We start from the raw sequence: 26,696 nt of genomic DNA, 5'->3' as shown, positions 1-26,696 counted from the left end.
TTATAATACAAAGAAAATATTTTTATTTGTGTATCAAAGACTCTAAGGTTAACAGTTGATGTCAAGACACAAAAAGGTTTGAAAAGCTAAAGCTAATCAACCTCCCTTGATTATGTTAGAGCGTCTGATATGCTCCCAACTGAATCTTAAGCATGATGTGTTCAGGTGACAGGATTACGGTTCCTTTACATTAGTCTTCAGCATCTTTCTTTTTTTTCTTTTTCTTCTTTTTCTCTGGACTCTAAAAATAACCAACAAGAATGCTTTTTCAAATAGTGATAATTATTAACTTTTTCCGTATTAAGTGCAAAATCTACTCTTAGAAAATGAATTTTGTACCAAAACAACCTGAAACTGTAATGTAACAAAGCAAGCTTCAATAAACCATGAGCTGGGAGCAACTGTAATGTAACAAAGCAAGCTTCAATAAACCATGAGCTGGGAGCATGGTAACAGTACTTACCTTGCACGTATAAGGCTTTAGTTAGGTTCATGTCTTAGCACAGTAAACTCTCTTCACCGTAAGAAACTAAATTTGAGGGCTTGTGAGATAGATCAGCAGTTAAGAGCTGTTCTTCCAGAGGTCCTGAGTTCAATTCCCAGCAACCACATGGTGGCTCACAACCATCTATAAAGATCTGGGGCCCTCTTCTGGCATGTAGGTGTACATGCAGACAGAACACTCCTACATTTAAAATACATAAAAAAAAAAAAAAAAAAAAAAAACCAAAAAAAAAAACCCAAAACAACTAAAATTGAGAAGTGGCCTCCCTAACAAAAATACCATTATGCACTTTTGTTTTTCTACTACATTTTCCCTATCACACACCTGGTCATTTCTGACTAATAATACAGCACCTATTATAAACATCTGTGCTTAACGTCTGTTTTTAAATACCCTGAAATAAACTCAAAAGATAAAACGACACCAAAATCACATACAGGAACTGCTGTGCTGGTGCATGGCTCCTCCTCGGAAAGTGGCTCTTCCTTTATGTGTTTCTTTTTATCCTTCTTCTTTTTCTTCTTTACAGTCGGCTCCTCTTCTACTACCTGTTCTTCCTCCGCCTCCTCCATCTCCTCCTCTACTTCAGCTGGTGTAAGAATTATGATCGTATTAGACCTCCTTCAAAACCTAGGATGCTTTTCTTTCTGTCATTATAGTCAACGTTTTTATCCGTGTCTAAAACTATTAACCTTAAAATAATCTAAACCAAGCTGAAATAATTTTTCCACAATCAACTGTCATATAATAAAAGTCAGCATTAAAACAAAGGTGAAATCAATTACATAGCCCAATGGTTTTGGAAGGTCAAGAGGTGAAAATTTCTGTATCTTTATCTACTTAAGAATGTTTGATTAGACTTAAATTTTTATCCCGAAATTAGAGAAATGGCTCAACAGGTAAAGTGCCTACTATACAAGCATAAGGACCTAAGCTTGGCTATCCAGCACAAGGAAGAAATCAGACATAGTGCTGTAAGCCTGCAACCCCATAATGGGGGGAGGGGGAGGGAGGGAAGGGGAGGGGGGGGGAAGGTGTTCCTGTAACTTGATGGTCAACTAACCCAGACAATCAGAGCTCTAAATTCAGTGAGATACTGTCTTTAAAAAACAAGGACAAAACTAAGACAGACCACACCCGATGTCCATCTCTAGTGTCCAGAACCACATATGCAAAAGCACAGCACACCCAAAAAGCTGTCATCCTTACAACTATTCAGTGAGATGGGAGAGACATGAAGTAAATAATATACCAGACAATAGAAGAGAATAAATACCAAGGATAAAAATGAAGCAGTGGTTAGGGAGATATTTAAGAAGGCATTACCCGTGGAAAGGCCAACACAAAGGTCAACGATGGAGGAAAGTGGTAAGAAGTCAAGAGTATGCAAGAATTTTGTGAAGCATGTATTTGGGGAGATGCCTTGCAGGTACATGAGAGCCAAAGGGCTATAGACAGCTGAAATTGTTAATCACGGACAGCATTCTAGAACCTGTTTTGAAATACTAGATAGAAAAAGACTTAGTCCTTGGATAATAAACAGCAGTCTGCAATATATTCTTCTGTTCTATGAACCAAAGAATGAAGAGAGAACCCTGCTTTATCAATCCTAAAGCTACCCAATTCAACAATAGTTCAGCATCCATTCTAAAGATTTTGTACATTTAGTTAATATACTGAATTCTACACATTTACTTATCTTACTTTATAATATCTAATTTAACATTCTCTTAACTACCCAAAGAACATAAAGACATATTAAAACATCCGTTTTCAATGAATGTAATGGTAGGCATTTCTCTAATACTTATAAACTATGTCTTAAAAAAAAAATCATCAAGATATTTGAGTATTATTATTATTCAAAAAATTATATGGAAAATAGGATGTCAGGTAAAGGCATTTGTGGAGAAGCCTGTGGACGGGAGTCTGCTCAGTTCCTGAACCCACTCGCATGATGTGTCTACCACAATTTGTACTGTGTCACGCTCCCCCGTACACCCCCAACAAAATAAATAAAAATGCAATGCTCTTTGTTTTCTTTTTGAAAATTCAAACTAACCTTTAATTTTAATCTTGGCTTTTTTTGCTTTCTTTTCAGTAATTTCATCCTCTTTATCTACCTCTTCTATTTTGCGTTTTTTAGAACAAGTTGGAAGTGTGGAGTCACCAGAGGGATCGTAAGTCTTCACTTCACTGAAAAAACCAAATAAATTGTGGAAAATCTTTACAAACACCTGTAACTGAAGTAATTCAAGAGAAAAGCAAGTACTGTTGGATAATGCAAAAGCACATAATTCTATTCTGTCCTAGCAGCTTTAGGGTAGTTCAGGTCAGTCACAGGTAAGAGAGGACTCTAGGCTCCACTGTTGGAAGCAGCACCAGGAGGGAACTGATCAAGTGGAATCACCTTCCAAGTAACTGAAAGGCAAACTGCACTGACTTAAGGTTTAGTTACATAGTCCCATTTAGACACACCTTCACCACATGCTCTAAGTGACAAAGGACACAGATCCCTAGAAAGTAAACTAAATCTCAAGGCTGAGGTTTTTAGTTTATTCAGGTGCAGGAATCTGAAATATCCTGTCAGCAGAGCTGAGATGGTACAGTTTAACTTCATAAGCTACAAATACTAACTATCTAATAGTAAAGAGCCACACAGAAAAACACAACTGAATGGACTTTATGTACTTATAATGATGTCATTAAGCATTGCTCTATCCATATATATACCCTATGATTTCATTGAAATTCACACATAACTAGCTAAGGATGTTAGCATATGCCTAAACCCCAGAAACTGAATTCCAGGCCATATAAAAGCATAGTAATATAACAGTATCTTCCCTTTACTTTAAAAAACAAAACAACAAAACAAATCAGGGTGCAAGTTACCATCGAGGCAGCAAATATGAACACTATCAATTTCTAGCTGTACTGCCTCCATTTCCCAAGCCTATGCTGAAGGAACTTGATACACACTGTTCACTATAAAAACGAACAACTCCATTTCAGTCATCGAAACTCACAAATCCCACTTTGCCTAAAACACACAAGGTCTCAATACTCTTTATTATGGACTATTGATTTTTAAGTCCGTCGGGAGGTTTTAGAAAAACTTTCATTCTAAATAAGCTTTTAAACAAATGGCACACTACAGAGGAGGTGAAATGACTAAATAAATCCATGTTTATGAAGAACCAGCAGCAGAACAACAAGAATAAAAATGCTGCATGCTAAGCCCAACCTTATTTCAGCCCCAGAGACTACATACATGCTGGAAGGCAAACCAGCTCATAACATTGTCCTTGATCTATGAGGGCTTTGGCTTGCCCACAACACACAACCACCCCAACACATACAAATACATGCAAAAAATGTCTGTGATAAAAACAAAAACAAGAACTGAAATGTGGAAAACTAAATGGCAAGGAAAAATTATGTAAGAAATGGGTATATACAGACAACATGGTGGTGACTATAATTAAGATGTTCCCGGAAATTGCTCACAAGATCTAAAGAATTGCTGACACACAAAATATCTTGCCTGTCCCCTTGACTTGGCCATTTTACAACCCCACATTTCTCAAAATACTGACACGCTAAATATGATTTTTTTTTTGGTTCTTTTTTTTTTCTTTCTCGGAGCTGGGGACCGAACCCAGGGCCTTGTGCTTCCTAGGTAAGCGCTCTACCACTGAGCTAAATCCCCAGCCCTAAATATGATTTTTTTATTTGCCATTTTTAAAGACTTGATTTCCTGTGTGTCTGACATTTGAGAGCTGCCAGGTGGGTTCTTGAGATCAAACCCAGGTCCTCTGCAAGAATAGTATGTTCTCTGAACTACTGAGCCATTGCTCCAGCACCCTTGTCGGATTAAAAAAAAAAGAAAGAAAAATGAGCATTTTGTCTGCATGTATGTATGCACATATATGTACACGTGTGTCTGGTTGTGAGCAACCACATGGGTACTGGGAACAAAAACTTGGGTCCTCTGAAAAATGACCTTAACAAATGCTTTTAATTGCTGATACATCTCTCTAGCCCCTTGCCAATTTTTGTAACGGTTAGTCCACATTGCTGTCTTAAGTTTACAATTAAAAAATAAAGCTGTCAAAACATTTAAATTAACAAAACCAATTCTTCATTCTTAAACGACTTTACCTTTTGTGTTCATACTTTTCTGCTTTTGCTAATGCCTTTCCCGTTCCACTTATTTTTCTTATCTAAAAGGAAAAGTGAAAATTACATCAAAACCTACAACCATCTTCTAGTGGCTATAGCATGCTGTAGTATGTGACGATGTTTTTGCTAATTTGAATAAACATGTCTCAATGACAAATACCATTAGCACATCAGCTGAAGAAATGCTGTGTAACATGAAATATTTATAGCTCATCAAGTTTTGACAAGCGGCTAGCCATCTGCCACAGACAAGTGTGTGGTTCTTACCCCTCTGTCCTCCAAAATCCTCAATCTGGCCTCTAATTTGGCTCTGTTCTCAGCTCCCATTGCAGAGCTGGAATCTTCACCAAAGGCGTCGTATCTGATAGCCAACACAGTTTTGGCCGCCAGCATTCGTGAAATCTAACAAAGCATAAAAACGAGAGGCAGCAATGCTTCTTTTCAAGAAATGGAGCAATCCTTATTCATGAGAAAATTGTAGGAAATCCCATTACCATTTATTCTATGCCTATTAATGAAAAGTGGAATTCAGTCTTTTTCTCTGCCCCTTCCTTCCCTTTACTCAGAACCAAGACAACTACACGTTCCCTCTTATCTTGTGCACATACATAAGATTCTTCAGGGCTGGGACACAGGCTGGTGCTGTAGCTGATACTGATCGTGTTTGATGCCTCACACTGAGTCTCTTTCAGATGACAGGGGAAAAGATAAGCCTCTTCATAAGCAAAACTTACAACTTTATTACTGTTAGTGACTGAGAATTTCACAAAATTTCAGTTTAATCCTATTCAATTAGGTAAGTATAAAACACAAAAATATGAAAAAATAGACCACTAAATCTGGCTTTTAGAAAATGTTTAGTACATTGTATATGCACTATCTAGCAGCAGTCTGGTTTCGTGCCATATCTTGTAACATATAAAAATGCCTCTTAACAAAAATAAACTAAAGTCTTATTGTTTACAGTAATTACAGCAGGAGAAAATGAGTGACAAAAAAAAAATTAAACTTCATGGGCTGGAGAGAAGATTTAGATATTAACAGCATTTACTGGTCTTACTGAGAACCTGCATGCAGTCTACTATAGACATGGCAGGCAACAACCACTAAATCCCCAGTACCAAGGGAATTGATGCCCTCTTCCAGCCTTACCCGGAGTATACAAATATAGCTATGTATGTACAGGCAAACAACCAAAACGCAGCATCTTGGAAAGTTAAAAAGAAAAAAAAAATGGAGAGATTATAACTCACCTTTCCTTTGTGTTTGGGACTCGTCTGGCCTACAAGAGAAGCATGATAAATAAGCCCATATTTAGGTGTGTCTCGTCTAGATTTGAGGGCCCTGAAAAGTGCCTTTTCTGCTCCCAGAATCTGAACTGTAGAAGCTGCATGCTTGGCCAAATTCAAAAGAGAACCTAAAAAATAAGAAAAGAAAAAAAGCTTACAAAAATGTACTCCCGGGTATACTCAGGATTCAATTTCGCTGAAAACCCCAATGCTTCCTGTTATTCCTACTGCAAGAAAAGCTATGAGCTGGAGAACTGAGACTGTACACTCACACTTACAATAGTGATATGGACATTAATTAGCAATCTGATCATCCTCTAATAGAGACACTGAAAATCAAGCACGTCAGTCATTGCTGTAGATGCATGAGCTCTTATCAGTAGTATAGAGTCGGAATTATTTATTTCACCCTTTACAGGTGAATGAAGAAATGTATCTAGGTGCACACTAAGTACTCTGCTGGATTTGCTGCATGGAATACAGTTAGAAACATATTAAACACCAATGGAACAAACAAATTCCAGCTAGTCTACGCATTTCTACTGCTTCTAAGGTCACCTATGGACTGAGACTGGGTGAAGGTAATAAAACAGCCTACAGTAGCATGACCTTATAGCAAAGGGTACCTGGAATACTTGTCTGACAGTGCTGAAATAATTCTTTCACCTTAAAAAGAACTGCAGAGGGCTGGAGAGATGGCTCAGCGGTTAAGAGCACCCGACTGCTCTTCCAGAGGTCCTGAGTTCAATTCCCAGCAACCACATGGTGGCTCACAACCATCTGTAAAGAGATCCAATGCCCTCTTCTGGTGTATCTGAAGACAGCTACAGTGTACTTATATATAATAAAATGAATAAACCTTAAAAAAAAAAAAAAAAAAAACAGAACTGCAGAGCATAGCACTGTGTCCAGTTAATACTGTTATTTAAAAAATTCATTCAAAACTCGGTCTAATGAATTCTTTTTGATCCTGAGGACTGAGCTTAAGACTCAAACATGGTAATGTGAACTAACTTTATCCTTTTGACCAAGGACCACAGTGTCTCAGAAGAGGTAGTGACTGAAGCTGCCCTCATTATTCAAAATGAACTCAGGCAAGGCATCAGAAATCATCATTGAACACATGGTCTCCAGGCTTTACAAATCATAGTAAACCTTCACCTGCATGAGCAATAAGCCGCGCTCCAACCAACTCCCCAACCATGACTGTAACATTGGGTGCAATGGCCATCATTCGGTTTTGCAGATATTCATACAGCTGAGTTCTATATTCAGAAATTTCAATGACCTAAAATAAGGGATAAAATAAGGAAATCACAAACACATTATGAAAATTATGTAATTAATTCATTTTTAAAATATTAGCCCTCAATATTCACAAATGGAAATGCACAGGCAACTCACTGACAGTTCAATAGTACAGGACTGGGTTGAGACTATGAGTATGGGAGTTAGAGGCTAGCCTGGGAACCTGATAACAATAAGATGCAGACCTGTCTCATAAAAGCAAAAACTAAACAAAAAATTGTGTTCATAACATGGCTTCACTTATCATATTTCTCACCATATTTACCTAAATATGCACAAAAAAGATGGCATCAGATGAGGTAGTGACTGAACACCTTCAGATATTGTCAGGTGAATGAGTAAAATTATCATCATTGCCACCTGGAAATCATTAAAGACTTAGAAAGACCTCAACTATAACCGCCGTGGGTGTAATGTACCTGAGTACACAGATGTAGAATGTTGCAAATATCTTCTTCAGAAACCTCTGTTCCCATAGAGATCTCTGCAGCTGCTTTCACTTCAGCTTCTACTTCCTCTGACAGGAATTCAGAAAGAGTGGCAGATGCATAGTTCTTCCTGTCTCCTATGGAATGTTTGTAGATGAAGCAGAATCATTCCCTAGTAGTATCTTTCCTTATGAAAAGGCTTGATTTAGCAATAAACTTTCTTCAAGAACATTTAGGTAAAAATTTGACAGAGCATATTAGAAAAGGTAACAACTGAGAATAGGATCAAGGATAATCTCAATCAAAGATGCAATATTCTCTTTCTCTCTCTCTCTGAGACAGCATTTATTTGTTTAGCCCTGGTTGTCCAGGAACTCTCTCTATAGACTAGGCTGGTGAACTCAGGGTCCCTCCTACTTCTGCCTCTGGAAGTGCTGGGACTGCCCCCTGAGGCTCTTACAGTTCAGGAGAATGGAACTTTGCCGGACCTCACAGCCAAAGTTAAGAATGCACGTTGACATCACTTAATATTAACCCTGCTGCCCTACCCTGTACTCGGTTTAACCCGCCTTTAGGAGAGCAAACCTCATTTGCCTTGAATTTCTTATGTATCCAACTTTTAGAATCTAAGCCAATGCACAACCGTAATCTTTTTTTTTTTTAAAGCCAAACTTGAACAAGCTTTAGTAAATACCAGCCAGGTCCATACTCAGTATTCCCAGAGTATGGGCAAATAACAGCAACATTTTTATATATTGGTGATAAACAGTAATCTTTGTTATCTGATTAGATAACAAACCTGTCAGCTAGATTCATTTGGAGCTATTTTATCTGTTATTTGCAAAGTTAGACATTTGAAAGAAGCCATGTTTATTAAAATTACAAAAACAAAAACCAAAAAAGATCCCCTGATCCGGGCAATGGTGGTGCACACCTTTAACACCAGCATCCTGGAGGCAGAGGTAAGCAGACCTGCATTTGAGGTCAGTTTTGTCTACAGAGTGAGTTCTAGTACAGACAAGGTTGCACAGAGAAAACTGTTTCAAAAACCATAACGGAACAAAGTAAATGTTCAAATTGTTTTTAGAAATAGATAGTAAATAGCTTCATTTGTAACTTTTAATAAACTCCAGTAATCTTAAGTCCCCAATACAATTCTTACTGAGTTATACCAAATTTATTTCTTTCAGTAACAATCAACTCACCAACTTTCTGTAAACACTTGCAGTATGTCAAATTATCTGAAATAATTTTCCCTAACTCAGGAAAATGCCAGCCATACCATTCCCTACACCGCATAATGTAGTTGTTTAGTTCTTTATCCAAGTCATCTAACAAGGCTGTAAAATGAAATGAAAACAGAACTGAGTGAGACTGATAGTTAACACATATAACAAATTGCCTTTAAGTAAAACTACATTTAAGTAAAATTTTATTTGCATAAACTACATTTATGCCATATAACCATTACTACCATCTCTTCAGAATATCTTATACCCTTTAAAAAGCACTAAAGTTCTCCTACCCTAGTCTAGAGGTAGACGGTACAGTTCAAGGCTAGTCTGATTTACACTGAACTCCAGCCCAGTTACAGCTACTCAGTAGGACTTCCAAGTAGGTTTCCAAGCAAACCAACCAACCAAGCAAGCAGACAGCCCAACAACCAACAACACTAACACAATGCACTGCCCAGGGACTGATGTCACTTGCTGCCAAACTTAATAACTGAGTCCAATCACCAAGATCCATAGGACTGAACAAGGGAATGAGACTTCCAAAAGCTGACACACCAACTCTGTGATATACACAAGTATATGTAATGGTGATAAATTAACTCATATTGTTCTCCTGCAATTCCCAAGAATATGTCTGTATGTGTGTCTCATGAGTGAAATGATGAGCAATTTGTCTTGTGTTTGGCTTGCTTCTTTAAAAAAACAAAACAAAACAAAAAACCAGAAAAAGTTCCTGTGCAATGCGTGTGATCCACGTGGTCTGGGCATTAAATCTGCTTATTTCGAACAGCCATCTCCGTGTATTGTTTGGTTTTTTTCACAGGTGAAACCTTCCACACTGTGACATGCATTGTTATTTCTTTTAAAGGTCAAATGATCTCTTACTGTGTACATATATTTATGTTTACATTTTGTTCATTCATGGATGGTTAAAAATGAGTGTATGCTGTTGGGGCTGGGGATTTAGCTCAGTGGTAGAGCGCTTACCTAGGAAGCGCAAGGCCCTGGGTTCGGTCCCCAGCTCCGAAAAAAAGAACAAAAAAAAAAAAAAAAGAGTGTAAATAATACTGTTATGAACTGTTATGGTAACACAAAGAACTTAAGTCTATGATTTTAATTCTTTGGATACACATTAAGTAATAGAATTTTTAGTCAAAGCAATTTTTAGTACTAGCAAATGCCTCAACTTTGTTTGTTTTTTTTTCCCCCGGAGCTGGGGACGGAACCCAGGGCCTTGTGCTTGCTAGGTAAGCGCTCTACCACTGAGCTAAATCCCCAACCCCAATGCCTCAACTTTGATATTTCTTAAAAATTTTCAATTTATTGAAAACCCAAAGGCTGGAGAGATGGCTCAGTGGTTAAGAGCACAGACTGCTCCCAGCAACACATGGTGGCTCACAACCATCCGTAATGAGATCTGATGCTCTCTTTTGGTGTGTCTGAAGACAGTTACAATGTACTTATATATAATAAATACTTTAAAAATTCCAAAAAGGTCAGGCAAAAACCAAAACTGTAAATATCCCTGTTGCAGTTTTAACACTTAGGGACAATGAGATGAATCAGTATGTATTATTAACATCATTCCTTATCAAAAGAATAAAATCAAAGCTTAGATTTTTTTTCTATTCTGCTTTCTGAATTATCTATATTTTGAAGTTTTAGTTCGTCTTTCTCAACAGACAGCAATAGCAACAAGTTAGGGGAAAAAAAGAACTAAACAGATCAGACTGCCATGTACTTACAAATTGCCTGAACGATCATTGTGTCTACTTTATCAGCACTGAATTTCAATCTGTATCGAGATAGGCTAGAGAAATGAAGAGAAATAAATTAGATGAATTTGTACGAAGTACTTTAATCGACCTCCCCATTTGTGTGTTCATTTGAGTGGCTAAGTGTAGGCTAGAGATCTACCTTGTCTTTTGAAATTCACTGGACGGAACCTTGCAGAGAAGGTTAGGCTGCCTAGCAGCTGAGCTCCAGGGACCTGCCTCTCCCTAACCCTCAGGAAGCCCAAGATCTTTACCTGAGTTCTGGTGGACTGCCAAATAACTTATAAACTGAGTTATTTCCTAAAGCCCTCGGTCTTTCAAGATGGAGGTTCACTATACAACTTAGGCTGGCCTTTGATCCCACTATTTTCCTGCCACAGGTTTTGGTACCAGGGTTATGTCCATTTCATAAGCTCAATGTACTAATCTTGACAGTGTACTCAATTCATCTTGAAAAGTTTTATAGTTCTAAATCTCTATTCCTATCTTTAGCTTTTGTAAGGGGGAAAAATCTGCTAGATATGAACATGCTGCACAAAACCATTTTGTGATGGTGTGCATCTAGTGATACTTTTTTTGTCTTTTTCTTTTTTTTTTTTCGGAGCTGGGGACCGAACCCAGGGCCTTGCGTTTGCTAGGCAAGCACTCTACCACTGAGCTAAATCCCCAACCCCTAGTGATACTTTTAATAGGTTGTTTTATTTATATCCCTATTTAGAAGGGCTTTAATATAGCTTAGCATAGCTAGCTTTGAATTTGCCACACAGAGAGGATGAATACACCTATACCAATATAGCCTAGATTTCTGTATGAATTAATTTGTTATGTTGAGTTAGGATAGAGAAAGTCATATTGACTGCTGCCTTACGATTGCATACCACAGGGGTTTCCTTTACATTGCAGAACACTTTCAGTATCTCTGATTTCCATCAGAAAGAAACGGTTGGTTTTTTAGTGTTGTGCTATTTTTAAGTAATATATTCAAAACCCTTTCCAACCAAAACAGGGTTTCTCTGTGTACTCTGACTGTCTGGGAAGGAACTCAGAATGCTGGGATTCAAGGTGTTCCACCACTGACAATTGTTAGAATACTACTTAGGCAATCACAGCATACTATGAACACTGAGTTTCGTTCACTTGCAATACATTCACGAGCAGTGGAAGTCAAATCCCAGCACCCACCTAACAAGTCAGCAACCGTGCATCGGACAGGACCAAGAGGTGTGCGGGTTTCTAGTCTAGCCCAGGAAACCTATGTCCCAGGTTCCAGGGGAGATTCTGCCTCAAAGGAATAGCAAGAATGATAGGACATTTGAAAACCTCTTTTGGCCTTATAAACACAAACCATGTACATATATATGTACAAAGCAAAGTTCTTTCTCAAACCAAAGCAAAGTCATGAGAGTAAATACAAGTGGATTTATATCATGGTTCCACAACTAAATCAGCTTTTTGACACTGAGCAAGTTTTTTTGAGGAGGACAACATCTCCTTCACATTAATACTTATACATTTTTACCATAGATGTACATAAATATGTGTATGTATATAAGTAAGCACACTTAATTTTTCTATACTTACCTGTGGGCTAGTCCAAGACACATGGCTGCCATCTCCCGTGGTTCTACCCCAGGAATCAAGCCATCCATTTGTGATCGTATTCCTCTCATAAGTTCATTAACAACAGGACTATGGATACAGCTGAGATTCAATTTTTCCTATAAAAACATTCGTGTTTTCAGATAGTGTCTTTTAAGAATTCACTAACGTGAATTCACAGGTTCACCTCAAACACACAGTAACAATTCTACCTTAGCTCCAGGAACTATCTCATTGGATCCTGATATTTCTGGTATTTTAAAACAGTATTGATCTAAGGATATTATATATTATAGATACTTTTCTCAAATGTACATGGTGTTTGTTTCTACTATCTAAAAATGCTGATGGAAATTAAATATGAAAACCTTCCAATTACCCTTCCAGCTAGGCTGTATGATTCCCAAGATGCAAAACATTATTTTTTTAATTTAATTTTATTTATTATATATGAGTACACTGTAGCTGCCTTTAGACACACCAGACAAGGGCATCAGATGTCATTACAGATGGTTGTGAGCCACCATGTGGTTGCTGGGATTTGAACTCAGGACCTCGGGAAGAACAGTTGGTGCTCTTAACCACTGAGCCATCTCTCCAGCCCGCAAAACATTATTAAACGAGGTTTTTTTTTCTTTCCTTGCTTGGGTTAAGTGAACCACTGCTTTTTTGATTTTCAGAGGGCAACAGATCCCATTACAGATGGTTGTGAGCTACCATGTGGCTGCTGGGAATTGAACCCAGGACATCAGAAGAACAGTTAATGCTCTTAGCCACTGAGCCATCTCTCCAGCCTCACCCCATGTGAGTTTTTGTGCAGGTGCCTTCAAAGGCCACACAGTATCAAATCCCCTGTAACTGAGTGATGGGTAGTACAGAGTTGTGTAATGTGGTAATGGGATCTGAAGTCCAGTCATCTGCAAAAGTGCACTAAGCACGTTAAACACTGACCCATTACTCTAGCCATTTACTTAGCTTAAAAATTACAAAGTATTTATATACTCACAGTATTTTAATCAAAAGAAACAGGGAAAAGTTTCAGTCTTTTCCCGATGGATAAGTGCGTCCCTTAAACACACCTCCCCAAGAGTACTAATAAACAGTATAAACACATGTAATGAGTATCTTATTGACTCTACATTTTGTGGCATACAAATTCCATGTTGTAAGAAAGAATGTGTTTTAAAAAACAAAACTGTTTCAATTGTAGCATTTTCCCTGTCCACTTCACATGTATTTGTTAATCCCTTCTTATAGACCAATATTTTATAACACCACACACAAGTAATTATAGGTATGCACCACCGTACTTTATTTAATGTTTTCTCCTCTTGTACTTTTATGCCTGATACTAAAAACTTCAAACGAGGGGCTGGGGATTTAGCTCAGTGGTAGAGCGCTTACCTAGGAAGCGCAAGGCCCTGGGTTCGGTCCCCAGCTCCGAAAAAAAGAACCAAAAAAAAAAAAAAAAAAAAAAAAAAATTCAAATGAACACACTTTTACTCAAGAGGAAAAAATTAAATTATGGGAGATTCATCATAAAAAATGTGAATAGGTGGCATGAGTAGCCGGGTTAGAGCTTATGTTATTTTTTTTTCTTTTTTCTTTTTTTTCGGAGCTGGGGACCGAACCCAAAGCTTATGTTATTTTTGTCTTTGATTTCTACAGTGTACAGGGAATGCTTGTTTTGGCAACTTCTAGTAGAGATTATGCTGCCTAAAGAAAAATTAGGAGAACAGATGACAAATACTACAAAGGGTGGGCCATGCAGCTCTAAGTCATGGAAGATCATAACTTGTCCTTTAAGTCACATCCTCAGCCCGACTTTACCTTTATGACCCCTCCTAGCTTAGCATCAGCTACAGCCAGAGGTTCATGGGCTTCTTTGACTATTTTCTTCAAAACTTTTTTCAGCTGCTTATTGATCTTGCCTTCCATCAGAGCTGTGAACGCTTTGCAGAAAAACAGAAAAATCAGAGTTATAACTGAGAGTTCTGATTTAAATTTTAAAGCCAAGAAAAAAATGACTCGTGTAAATGTTTTATAAAACCAAATCCTAAGTGCCAGGCATGATGATGCACAGTGATTATCCCAGCACTTGGAGGCAGGAAGAAGCAGAACCAGAGTTAAGGCCAGCTAGGTGTACAAAGTGAGATCCTACCCTGAAGTAAATAAGATGGTTAGGATTTAACTTCTTTTTACAGGCCACTACTCTACACCCCCGGCTGGACTTGTGAGCCTGCTGTCTTTAGTTTTTCCAAGTGCTTAAGCAAGCATTGTGCACCAGCATGCCTGGTATTTATGGATGTGCTTTGTAAAACCCTGTCTATTTCCCTTTGCCTTCTAATATTGTGGACATTGATTCCTAATAGCTTTATAAAGAGACTTCCTTTATCCTTTCCTTACAGTGTTTTAGTCTTTGGATTGGGGATAAATTGTCTGTTGAGCACGGCCTTGGGCCTAATCCTTAGCAACACACACACACACACACACACACACACACACACACACACACACACACACAGTGCAGCACTTTAAAATTAAAATTGAATTTCATTTTCCTAGTTTAAGTTTAAATTTTTGTTGCTTTACGTGTATAGGTGTTTGCCTAGACGGATGTATATCTATGCGTCAAGTGTATGTGTAGTGCCTGTAGAGGCCATAAAACAGCATGAGATAAACACCTGTGAGCTGCCATGTGTGTGCTGGGAATTGAACCTGGGTCCTTTGGAAGAGCAGTCAGTCTCTCCAGTCCATCTCTAGTTTGTAATTCTCTTTATCACCCAATTTTAATTTTAACCTATCACACAAAAGTCCTTCCCTTAAATGTATTTCTTCTAAGTATAAAATCTCTACACTAGGGCTAGAGAGATGGCTCAGCGGTTAAGAGCATTGACTGCTCTTCAAGGGGTCCTTCCTGGGTTTAATTCCCAGCAACCACATGGTGGCTCATGACCATCTGTAATAGGATCTGATGCCCTCTTCTGGTGTGTCTGCAGACAGCAACAGTGTACTCATATACATAAGATAAGTGAATAAATCTTAAAAAAATCTCTACACTATATAACTCTAGATTCTATTCTAGATCACCATTTTTCTTCAAACAATACTTATCACTTCAAAAACCTTGCTCATAAAATAACTTCAGGGGCTGAACCAGACTACTCCTCAGAGGTTCTGGATTCAAGTCTCAGCACCACACTGCAGCTCACAACCATCTAAAACTGCAGTTCCACAAGATCTGATGCCCCTTTTTTGGTGGACAGATATATGTGCAGACACACCTATTTACATACAGTAAATGAATCAATAAATTTTTAAAAAGTAAATTCAAGCAAAAACAGGGCTAGCGGGGTTGGGGATTTAGCTCAATGGTAGAGCGCTTGCCTAGCAATTGCAAGGCCCTGGGTTCGGTCTTCAGTTCCGAAAAAAAGAAAAAAGAAAAAAACAAAACCAGGGCTAGCATGATAGCTTAATGGGCCAAGGCTTCTGCCACCAAGCTGAACCCAAATTTGACCCCAAGACCTATGCGGTAAAGAGAACAGAGCACTCTCATTAGCTGTTCTGGCATGATTGTACCCTTCCAGTTAAATAAAATGTTCAAAGAAATGTCTTATATGAGCTCCCAACAGAGAACATTAATTATACAAAGTGTAATTAACCTACAGTTACTCAGTTTTGGTTCTGCCTTATAGGACCAGGAGCTAGTTCCATAGGTAAAATGCTTGCCATTCAATCAACCAAACGAAACTGAGTAACCAAATCCAGTCCCTGGAATCCATGTAAAGGTAAATGGAGAAAAGTGGCTTCACAAAATTGTCTTGACTCCTGCCCATGTGTCATGGCATGTGTCCCTGCATGAACTGCCTTATAGCATATGGGATACTGATCAGTTAGTGGAGTGCCTAAGATCACTATAAATTCAAGGTCATCCTCAGTTGCAGGGTCATCTTAGCTACTCTCCTCTCCCCCCAAAACAAACTAATTTGCAAGAGACAATATACCTTAATTACCAGAAAAAAAAGTTCCATCTGATAAAAACTAAGACATTCATTATAGAGATTTCTGATTCTTGATATAGTTCCCTTACTTCCAAAAATGATTATAAGCCTATGTTTTATCACTTATAACAGAGGTAATATTCTTTTATAGGACCGTTTCAAAAACTGTGATCAGTTCATTAGATAGTAGTAAAGAAACTTGCTTTTGTGTTTGGCCATACCATTATTCCCAGCGGTTGGGAGGCAGAGACAGGCAGCTAAGATTGATGACAGCCTGGTCTACAGAGTTCCAGGACAGCCAGGGCTACACAAAGAAACCCTGTGAGAGATTAATTTAAACTATGGTGAATGGGTCTTAATAGAGTGGGTGGAGTATGGTGGTAGCATATCCTAGTAGACAGGAGGTTGACACAGGAGTATCCCAAAGTCTGAGGCCAGACAGGGCTATAAAGAAAGACCCTGTCTCAAACAGGATTGGAGGCTAGAGTTCAATTCCCGAATCATGTGGGAAGCCTGACCCTTCAAAGTTGTCCTTGGACCTCCACTAAGCAGACCCCCCCCACTCCCTGATGTATGTGTGTGTGTGTGTGTGTGTGTGTGTGTGTGTGTGTGAGAGAGAGAGAGAGAGAGAGAGAGAGAGAGAGAGAGAGAGAGAGAGAGACAGAGAGAAGAAAATCTTAAGGATAGCATCCATCACCAGGATATTGTACTTTACAGATGCAGGAGACTCTAGCTACTGATGGGCTGATAAAAAAGGATATGGGGGTGGGGGTGGTATCTAAAGTAGGTATCACTCATCTAGCACACCTCGGTTTGGTTCCTAGCACCTATGTTGGGCAGCTCACAACCACATGTAGCTGCAGGGGATCCAATGCCCCTGCCCTATGTGAGTGCCTGCATGCAAAACTCCACAACACACAACATAAAATTTAAAATAAAGCTAGTCTGTGAGGCATGGTTACATTATGTATCCTAGCTGACCTCAAACCCAAGAGGTGAGACCACCTCTACAGTGCTCGGGTCAAAACCATGCCTAGTCTCTATATACATAGAATGAGCTTCACTGATGGTCCTCCCTTAACCTATCTTCCTATTATAGGTAACCCATTAATATTCTAGCATAATAGATGGAATCTCAATATCCCCACCAAAACCAGTATTTTTCCCTTGTATGATTAAATGTTTAGACCTGTAAATTCTTGTCTAGTTTTTTAAAAAATATTTACTTTTTTATTTTATGTATATGAGTACACTGTTGCTGTCCTCAGACACATCAGAAGAGGGCATCAGACCCCATTACAGATGGTTGTGAGCCACCATGTGGTTGCTGGGAATTGAACTCAGGACCTCTGGAAGAACAGTCAGTGCTCTTAACCACTAAGTCATCTCTCCAACCGTCTTGTCTAATTTTAAACCATTTTTATAGTCCTTCATTCTCAAATCATAACAAATAACTGAGGGATTAAAGACAGAGAACATGGCTGTTCCCACGACATGATCCAAATTTGAGGGCTCTAAATTACCCCTTCCTTTAAATTAAAACAAATGTACAAAAAAGTTTCCTTATATAAACTTTCATGCCCTTTGGTACACATACATGTATTTAAAAAAACTATTTCCTTTTTAATTTTTAATATTGATATACTCTGGTGAGCTTTATTACCAATTGTTTTATTTCTAGTGGCTAGTCTCAACTTTAAACCTTGAATTAGTAAAATTATTAGAGCTGGGTACATGACCACATTACCTTGGTCCCTTGTAGAACAGCTTTTACTGAATTGTGCTTCAGCATTAGGCTATTGGTTTCCACAGGGAGATCAACTTAACCACTTGTCATCTCTCATCACATGGGGGAAACCAACCCTATGGTGAAAAAAGCTAACTCAATGTTGTCTCAGTGGTAGTGACGAATGGGTTAGATCACTGAAACTCAGTTCCAGTAAGATGCATCATTGACAACATTGAGGAAGATTAACTCAGGCAACTGAAGACAACCTTTTAATAAGAAAAACGAAATGCTAAATTTTTAAATAAAAAAAACTTCTCTTACTGTAAATTCTTATTTACCTGCTAATGCTTCTGCTGTATCCTGAAATTTCTCAAAATGTTTTAGCTTTACTCTAAAATTAGAAGAGAACAAATGTTATTGAAAGAAATGATTCTGCAAAACTACATAGCCAGAAAACAGAAACTAGATGTTTCCACAGCATACACTAATAGTAAAACCAACTTGCTAGATGTAGGACACCTGTCTATAATTGCAGTTCTTCAGAGGCCAACCCAAGAGGATCACAAGTTCAGGTACTTAACCTGTGTTCCTACTTATTAATATAAAAATAAAAGACCAAGGGTGAGGTCTAATACCCCAGCATTTGGGAGGCAGAGGCAGGAGGATCTCTGTGAACTCAAGGTCAGTCTTGTCTATAAAAAGATCCTGTCTCAAAAACCAAACACAAAAGTTGGAAATTTGGTTCAATGGTAAAGCAAGGACCAGGGCCTCTATCCTCAGCACCAACCAACCAATCACCCTCCAGGTAGAAGTGTGAAAAAATAGCTTGTTGTCAGACCTGCTTTTGTTTTTCGGTATCAGCAACATAGTTTACAGCTTATGATACTGCTTTCTGTACACAGAGATGTATGTATCAGTTAGTTCATTGTTGTCTCAGTGGTAGTGACGAATTTCTGTTAAATCACTTAAATTCAGTTCCAAAAGGTATACATCATTGACAACAATGAATAAAGATTAACCCAGCAAAGCATATAACCCTTTAAACCGGGGGGGGAGGGGGGGGAAATCAAGCCTTCTATATTCCCTAAAACAGTAGTAGTCACAGTAAATTTTTCTTACCTAGAAAGATAAATCCTGATAGTCTTCCTCCCCACCCCAGAAGGCTAGAAAAAGTACTGATTTTATCTTTTTTTCTGTCCTATCCTATTCCCATTCTGTTTGTATTATTATACTCCATTTAAATCTCTCAGAACTTATCTAAATATTCAAGGATGCAAAAAGGTGCAAATGGAATTATATTAAGCCAATTATTACAGTGCAAGACTTTCCTCAGTGTATCACGAACATCTCTCCAAATCACTGAGACCTAATATACTCAACTCATTCAACAATGGTATTACAGCTGGAACACCACAAATGATGACTCCATATTTATAGTCCCCTTTGCCCTTTCTTTCTTTTTTTTTTTTTTTTTTTTTTTGGTTCTTTTTTTCGGAGCTGGGGACCGAACCCAGGGCCTTGTGCTTCCTAGGTAAGCGCTCTACCACTGAGCTAAATCCCCAGCCCCCCCTTTGCCCTTTCTTTAAGTCAACTATTCTTTACTCTTTTGTGTGTTTACTAGCAGTAGCAGACTTATGACCAAATATGGACATCCATAGATGACCCCTCTATTTGGAGTAAACAATAGGATCAGAGTTTCTTCTCAGGACTACATACACCTGGGGGGTTATTTTGCAAGATGATTCAGAATGGTTAAATGCTGACCCTGACTTTGCTCTGAGGAAAGCCTACTACCACTCCCCTCAACCTAGTTACCATTGTTTTACTTTCTTCTCAAAATCTTGATTGAGGAAACATGGCTTAATTTAAAACCTAGAATTTACAACCTAGTTTTTTACCCCCAAGAGCTAGACAGGAATAAAAGTCATGGAAGATAAATACACTGAGTATTCAGAAAGTCTTTGAATTATCAATCCACGAAACTATAACTCCCCATGCTTCATATAATTCCTGCTTTAAAAAAGAAGTTTACAACATTTAATTTACGATATAGTGGGTCCTCAAATATCCCATAAAATATTAACCTTGGGTTATTGTCCACTGTACTCTATAATACAAATTAGCTGTGATGGACTATGTTCCAAATAAAAGAGCCTCAATTACTGGGTGGTGGGGCACACCTTTAATCCCAGAGGCAAAGGAGTCTATGGTCAGTCTAATCTACAGCACTAGTTCCAGGACAGCAAAGATTACACCCTGTCTTACTCCCACAGAAAACAAAATCTTGCCCTAACTAGATTCATACTAACACTGTTCATAAAATAGATTTCCAAAACCCCAAGAAGCTGAAAATAGCAAACAAATTAAGAGGCCCCCACAAACCACTGTACCCCTAAATTCTTACTTCAAGATTACTTACATTTTATTTGCTTTCTCTGGAGTTTCAAATTCTTTCCACAAACTATCAACCTCTTGAAGTTTCTTCTCATTCAGAACCTGCAATAAACCAGTTTTCTTCAAAGGCAGTTTAGACATATACAACTATTTCTTCCTTCCTTCCTTCCTTCCTTCCTTCCTTCCTTCCTTCCTTCCTTCATGTGCCCTAGGCATGAAATAGCTTTGGCCACCGAGCCAGGCATCAAGCTAGGATGAACAAAGGACGGCCATCTGCTTTGCCCCTGACTGATGTAAGAACAACACCACAAATCTGGTGTCTCTTTGCCCATTGCCAGGGGGCGACAACTATATTTTTCAACTCAAACAACTATTAACATAAAATATGGGGAGAAAAATGTTTCTCTTATTGAAATTAGCTAGTTTTCTTACAGAGCATAAGTCATAAGTGCTCCAAATTGTATTTTGTATATAACATTTTAAGAATATAGGCTCATCCCTTGAGTAGAGCAAAATATAGAAGTTATCCTATCATACAAAATTCTCAATCTGATTTTAAAGATTAATTTATTTTATTTATATGAGTATACTACAGCTGTCTTCAGGCACATCAGAACTGGGTATTGGATCTCTGTTGCAGCTGGTTGTGAGCCACCATGTAGTTGCTAGGAACTGAACTCAGGACTTCTGGAAGAGCACTCAGCGCTCTTAACCCCTGAGCGACATCTCCAGCCTAAGTCTCAATTTCTAATTGTTCAGAGACTAACTATAGTCATTGCTCATCAACTGCCAAGTAAATAGTAGAGAATGACTCTTGAAGAGTTCACATTTTCTTCTAGCTAAAGAAAATATTAGAAGATAACAAAAGGATTAACAGAATTGTCACATTTGGGAGATTTTTGTCCCATTCTCTTATGCCTGCTGTTGGAGGTCAAGACTGTCCCCTAGAACTGGAGGTACAAATAATTGTGAGCCACCATGTAGTTGGGTGCCGGAAAGCTAAGTCCTCTGAAGAACAAGTACTCTTAGCCACTAAGGGATCTCTTCAGCCCCAAATTGTCATCATTCTTAAAACTAAAGTTAAAGCAGAAAGAAAGCGCAATAAAATCATGGTGATTAATAGTTATCCAAATTATTTACAAAACCTGTAGAGCAAAGAAAACTTTGGCTGTACCCAATCATGCCACCATATATCGTTTCTAAGCAGTAATTAGAACACTCACTGCCTGACCCAAGCATGAAAAAAATCTGTAGCCAATACAACTGAAGGTATTGGAATGTCTAGAAATTGAACCAAGGGCCACAAGTGCCAGGCAAGTATTTTTACTATATCCCTAACCCTGTTTTCCTTTTATTTTATGACAAAATCTCATTAAATCACTTCCATAGGTCTGTCTTCACTTCCAGGAATTATAATTCATTAGTACGGGCATTAGTCTGTGCCAACAGGGCTTTCTCTCAAAATCTAATTCATATTCTATCATTTTGAAAGATCATGGAAAAAGGCAGCAACTAGTATTGTTGGGACTCACATAAAATATTCACCTTGCGCAGTACGCAATTCCCTTCTCACAAACTGCAATCACTAGCACTAGATCTAGAATATGCCTCCAGTAATATAAATACCAAGTAATTATAAACTGAAAATTTCAATACTCAACCCTCCAATAAAGTAACAACACACAGCACATTTATCACAAAAACCATGGAACACTGGAGTATCCTAATAAGTAAATAATAGAATGCTCAGCACATGGACACTCACTCTACCTCATTGTTTCCACATCTCAGTAGTCTGCCATTGTTCAACGGTTTCCATGATAATAAAGTTGTAAGCTATTTCTTACAATGAGAAATGGCTCAGTGGCTAAAAGCATCCACTGCTCTTCCAGACACCTGGGTGCAAATCCACATGGCAGTTCACAATTGTCTGTAACTCCACTAACTGACTTCACAGACACACATGCAGGAAAAACACCAAAGCACATAAAATAAAGAAAATAAAAAACCACCAAAACCTTTCCCTATTTAAACAAGGGACACTAAAGTTTAATAGCAGCCACCTAGATTTCTCTGCATGTTTGCAATTATGAACTCCCTGGTTTATACAATCACATCAGGATAAGCCTCACATAGTCCAAACTGGAAATCGTGAACATGTCCCCAACTGTCTCACTTAAACAAAAACCCATCAATCCTGTTGCTAGCAGCCCAAATTTCCATTCAAGCAATCTCATTGAATTTAAAAACAAAAAACAAACAAAAAGGACATGACACTTCTAGGTATGGGAAGAGGTTTCATTGCAAATATGAGGGAAAGAATACAGCCAGAGGCATCTAGAATGGTCCAGGCTGAGCAGGGACAAGAGAGGAACAGAAAGACCAAGACCAAATCTGACGACCAAGAGACAGTTGTGGACAAAATGGCTGGGTTATATAGAAATCAGTTAAGCTGGGAAGGGTTCTAGCCCAGTTACTGGGCTGAAGAATATACAGGGAGACTGGCGGCCAGTCAGATTTGCCGTTAATAGGCACCTCAGCCATTTGTCCTGAGTCCTAACATTCATATTGTCTAAATTAAACCACAGCATAACTTTCTCTTGTTCCTTCCTGTTATCACACAGTAAAATAATGTTTCGATAAAACAAATTACACCAGTCAGTACTCAAAACCTTCCAAACATGCCTGAAAGGACCCTGATCGTGGAAGCCAGCTTTAATCTACTTAAATATAAATGGAATGTTAGGGGCCAGCCAATCCTACACAGCGAGACCCTCCCTGAAAAATAAAAGCCCGTGGATGACGATGCACACCTTTAATTACAGCATTTGGGACAGAGGGAATTCCAGGGCAACTCGAGCAGCAGAGAAACCCGGTCTAGAAAAACACAAAATAAATAACTGGGGCTGGAGAGATGGCTCAGTGGTTAAGAACACTGACTGCTCTTCCAGAGGTCCCGAATTCAATCCCCATCAACCACATGGTGGCTCACAATCTGTAATGGGATCTGATGCCCTCTTCTGGTGTGTCTGAAGACAGCTATACTCATACATAAAGTAGTAAATGTTAAAGAATATAAAAAAATTACTGATCTTGAATTAGGGATGTAGCTGTGTGACAGGACGCTGGTCTAACATGTACACTTAGGTTCTATCCCCAACACCGTAAATATTTTTATTAAATGAACGTTTTATTATTACTTGTAAAAAAGGGTCCTACCCATTTTTTAAACTGAGCAAATCTCTAAAGCAGAGGAGGGCGCCCTAAAGTCGGAGAAGCCACGTGTTCACTTGAAAAACCGGCTCTTGATTTTTCACATCCTTTCGGATCTGGGAACTTGAAAGACACTCAAATGTGTTCCGTTATTCCGTCTCTCCTTAAATCTTAACATGGATAGCTGTCTGTCCCACATAAGCCTTTTGGCTCAACAATTCCATCTCACCTACCTTAAAGATGGCGTAGCCAACGGACGTTTCAAATAGGACCAACATGGTGAGGCCAGATCCGGGCGCTACGCGGCTAACCGCGAGCCCTTACTCCACTGCAAAAGACTAACTTTCGGCTACTGAAGGCTCCCTAGGCCTCAGACGCTGGGAAGCGCAAACGCCTTTGCCTACCCGCGGGCGGGGAGACCACGTTGCCTAGACGTTCCACACCTCTCCGCATGGAGCAGCAAATACGAAAGTCTCCTCCAAGGATTCTGGGATGTCAACGTCACTTCCGGTCGATTAATGCCGCAGAGCGTGAGGTCATTTCCGGTTTTTTCCCGCCCACAGAGGAGACCGGAAGAAGGCGGTCTCAAGATATCGCGAGACTTTTGAAGTCCTGAACTGATTTTGAGAGCTGTCAGTTTACGCGATTATGTGAAAAATAAGTTCTGTGTAATTTATTTATATATTTTATTATATACAATATATAAAGTACATGTGTATAATTTACAGCACATTATGCTACCTCCCGCCATGTAAAGGACATTTTATTTTAAAACAACGCAGAACACTTTCTTAATGAGGACTTGCATTCCTGTCCTATTAGTCAGTTCCAAGGGATCTGACACACCCTCTTCTAACCTCCTGGAAGCCAAGTTGTAGGCAATTGTGAGCCGTCACGTGGGTGCTGGGAACCCAATCAGGTCCTCTGCAAGGGAAGCAAACTTTTATAACCAGGAACATTTCCTGGTGGTTTTCCTCTCTGGTCAAACAAGTTTTTAGCCAAGATTTCTTCCATTTTTTAAAAAACGATTTGTTTATTTATTTCATGTATGTGAGTACACTATCACTGTCTTCATGCACACCAGAAGAGGGCATCAGATCCCATTACAGATGGTTGTGAGCCACCACGTGGTTGCTGGGCCTTGAACTCAGCACCTCTGGAAGAACAGCCAGTACTCCTAACCGCTGAGCCATCTCTCCAACCCCAAGATTTCTTTTATAGCTATAAGTATAAGTATTTTTTGAGGGGGGGTTTTGTGTGTGTGTGTGTGTGTGTGTGTGTGTTTAAAGTGATCCCGAGGTATGAGTTTAAACATGTCTCAATGCAATTTCTTTTATGGAAACTTTCAGCCTTAGCGGCAGGGTTCATTTTAAGACAAAGTCTTATGTATCTCAGACTGGCCTCAAATTCACATGACCTTGCTAAAAACAACTTGTTTATTTGTTTGCCACAGGGTCTCTATGTAGTCCTGTATGTCTTGTAACCATGTAGATCAGAGAAGCCTTGAACTCATAAAGGTCCACCCATCCCTACCTCCACAGTAGTGAGATTACAGGCAAATGCCACCACATTGACTTTATTGGTGCTGGGGATGGAACCCAAGGTTTGGTTCCGTACATGTTAGGGGAGCACTTTACTAACTGAGCTGCCTCCATAGCCTTTTGAATCATTGCCTTCCTGCCTCAGGCTTCAGAGTACTAAGATTGTGTATATATATATATATATATATATATATATATATATATATATATATATATATATATATATATATATATATATCTCCAGCCCCAGCTATGTATGTTTGGGGACTGGATTTAAATACCCCAGTTCTTCCACAAATCTAGTAGAACTTTGCTTGTTGCCTAGGCCTAAACATTAATTTTGTATCTATTGAAGACTATGGAAGATTAAATAACTTGATGTTCTGTAACAATTTCATAGTGTGAAGAGGAAAGTGTATGTTTGTTTGGACAGCAGGAAAGATAAACATGTAGGAAATAGACAGGGATTTCTAGGGTTGCAGGCAAGAGCGGAGTTGATCATAACTACAGTTAGACGTATCATATTTAGGGAGACAAGAGAAAGCAATAGGAGAGGAAGAGACCAACAGTTTAATGGGGTCAGAGAATAGCACAAAAATAGCTTGATTTGGGGAAAAGACATATAACTAGACGGATGAGCCGGAAACACCTTGTCTCTTTATATTTTTAACTCCAACTATTTTTATGTCTTGTGTCCTTAATACGAGTGTCATCATTTCCTGGAGAGTTCTACTTGCAGTCCATCCCTACCAGTGTCCAGATACTTTTGTGTTGTTATTAATCAAACAGATCTGATTAGGTAATTCTAAACATTTAAATAAAGGAATGCCTTCAGGAAGTAAAATTCTTTTCCTTCCGTCTAAACATTTTTATCTTTTTTTTTTTTCTAAAAGGAAAAGACACTTCTTATTGAATGAGAAATCTCTGGCATGCATTTTTCAGAATTTGTCCTTGAAAATTGCCACTTACACAACTCCCTCAATACTGTCCTTCAGAACTGTCTCAGATTTAGATTTGGATATTGGCCAACGATAATCGTCTGAAAATTCCCTCAAGTACTTTATTAACCTAAGTACTGAGTCAAGGAAAAATGGTACAAAGAAATATTAAAGGGAACATTCAGGGGACTGGCAAGATGGCTCAATGGTTAAGAGGGGTTGCTGCTCTTCCAAGGGTTCAGAATTCAGTTCTCAATGCCCACAACTGTCTGTAAGTCCAGCTCTAGGGGATCCAATTTGCTCTTTTAACTTCCCTAGACACCCACGTATGTGTGGTAAACACACAAATAAAAATGATAAAATTTGAAAAACACAGAATATGGGAGATATTGGGTAATAGGATAATATGGGTATGAAGACTTACAGTTCTTTTTAAAGATTTATTTATTTTATGTATATAGTACACTGTAGCTGTCTGCAGACACACCAGAAGATCCCATTACAGATGCTTGTGAGCCACCATGTAGTGCTTGGAATTGAACACAGGACACCTCTG

General features: G+C 38.6%; 1 protein-coding gene and 5 non-coding genes across 7 annotated transcripts; all 6 read right to left on the bottom strand.

The window, feature by feature from the left end:
- Nop58 (NOP58 ribonucleoprotein) lies at nucleotides 1–24,139 on the bottom strand. 2 transcript variants are annotated; one of them, XM_087567485.1, is made up of 16 exons: nucleotides 23,895–24,139; nucleotides 20,474–20,550; nucleotides 18,393–18,445; nucleotides 18,073–18,188; nucleotides 14,155–14,276; nucleotides 12,307–12,443; nucleotides 10,696–10,760; nucleotides 8,921–9,055; nucleotides 7,707–7,852; nucleotides 7,141–7,267; nucleotides 5,944–6,107; nucleotides 4,958–5,092; nucleotides 4,670–4,731; nucleotides 2,568–2,701; nucleotides 943–1,094; nucleotides 1–241 (listed from the first exon to the last, which is right to left on the bottom strand). In XM_087567485.1, exons 5-16 carry the CDS (start codon nucleotides 14,260–14,262, stop codon nucleotides 191–193), a joined length of 1,416 nt encoding a protein of 471 aa, XP_087423611.1. In that variant the 5' UTR covers nucleotides 14,263–14,276; nucleotides 18,073–18,188; nucleotides 18,393–18,445; nucleotides 20,474–20,550; nucleotides 23,895–24,139; the 3' UTR covers nucleotides 1–190.
- On the bottom strand, nucleotides 7,019–7,102 carry Snord11 (small nucleolar RNA, C/D box 11). The gene has a single exon (XR_015630052.1). It is a non-coding gene; the product is annotated as a small nucleolar RNA SNORD11 (small nucleolar RNA).
- Nucleotides 7,570–7,649, bottom strand: Snord11b (small nucleolar RNA, C/D box 11B). The gene has a single exon (XR_015630057.1). It is a non-coding gene; the product is annotated as a small nucleolar RNA SNORD11B (small nucleolar RNA).
- On the bottom strand, nucleotides 18,208–18,291 carry Snord70b (small nucleolar RNA, C/D box 70B). The gene has a single exon (XR_015630030.1). It is a non-coding gene; the product is annotated as a small nucleolar RNA SNORD70 (small nucleolar RNA).
- Nucleotides 18,976–19,062, bottom strand: Snord70 (small nucleolar RNA, C/D box 70). The gene has a single exon (XR_015630029.1). It is a non-coding gene; the product is annotated as a small nucleolar RNA SNORD70 (small nucleolar RNA).
- On the bottom strand, nucleotides 20,648–20,792 carry LOC120094899 (small nucleolar RNA SNORA48). Its single transcript, XR_015630031.1, has one exon. It is a non-coding gene; the product is annotated as a small nucleolar RNA SNORA48 (small nucleolar RNA).
- Nucleotides 24,140–26,696: the final 2,557 nt, after the last annotated feature.

This window comes from Rattus norvegicus, chromosome 9 (genome assembly GCF_021556685.1).
Source record: "Rattus norvegicus strain SHRSP/BbbUtx chromosome 9, alternate assembly SHRSP_T2T, whole genome shotgun sequence".
NCBI classification, from domain to species: domain Eukaryota; kingdom Metazoa; phylum Chordata; class Mammalia; order Rodentia; family Muridae; genus Rattus; species Rattus norvegicus.
This window is presented reverse-complemented; position numbering and strand designations above follow the sequence as displayed.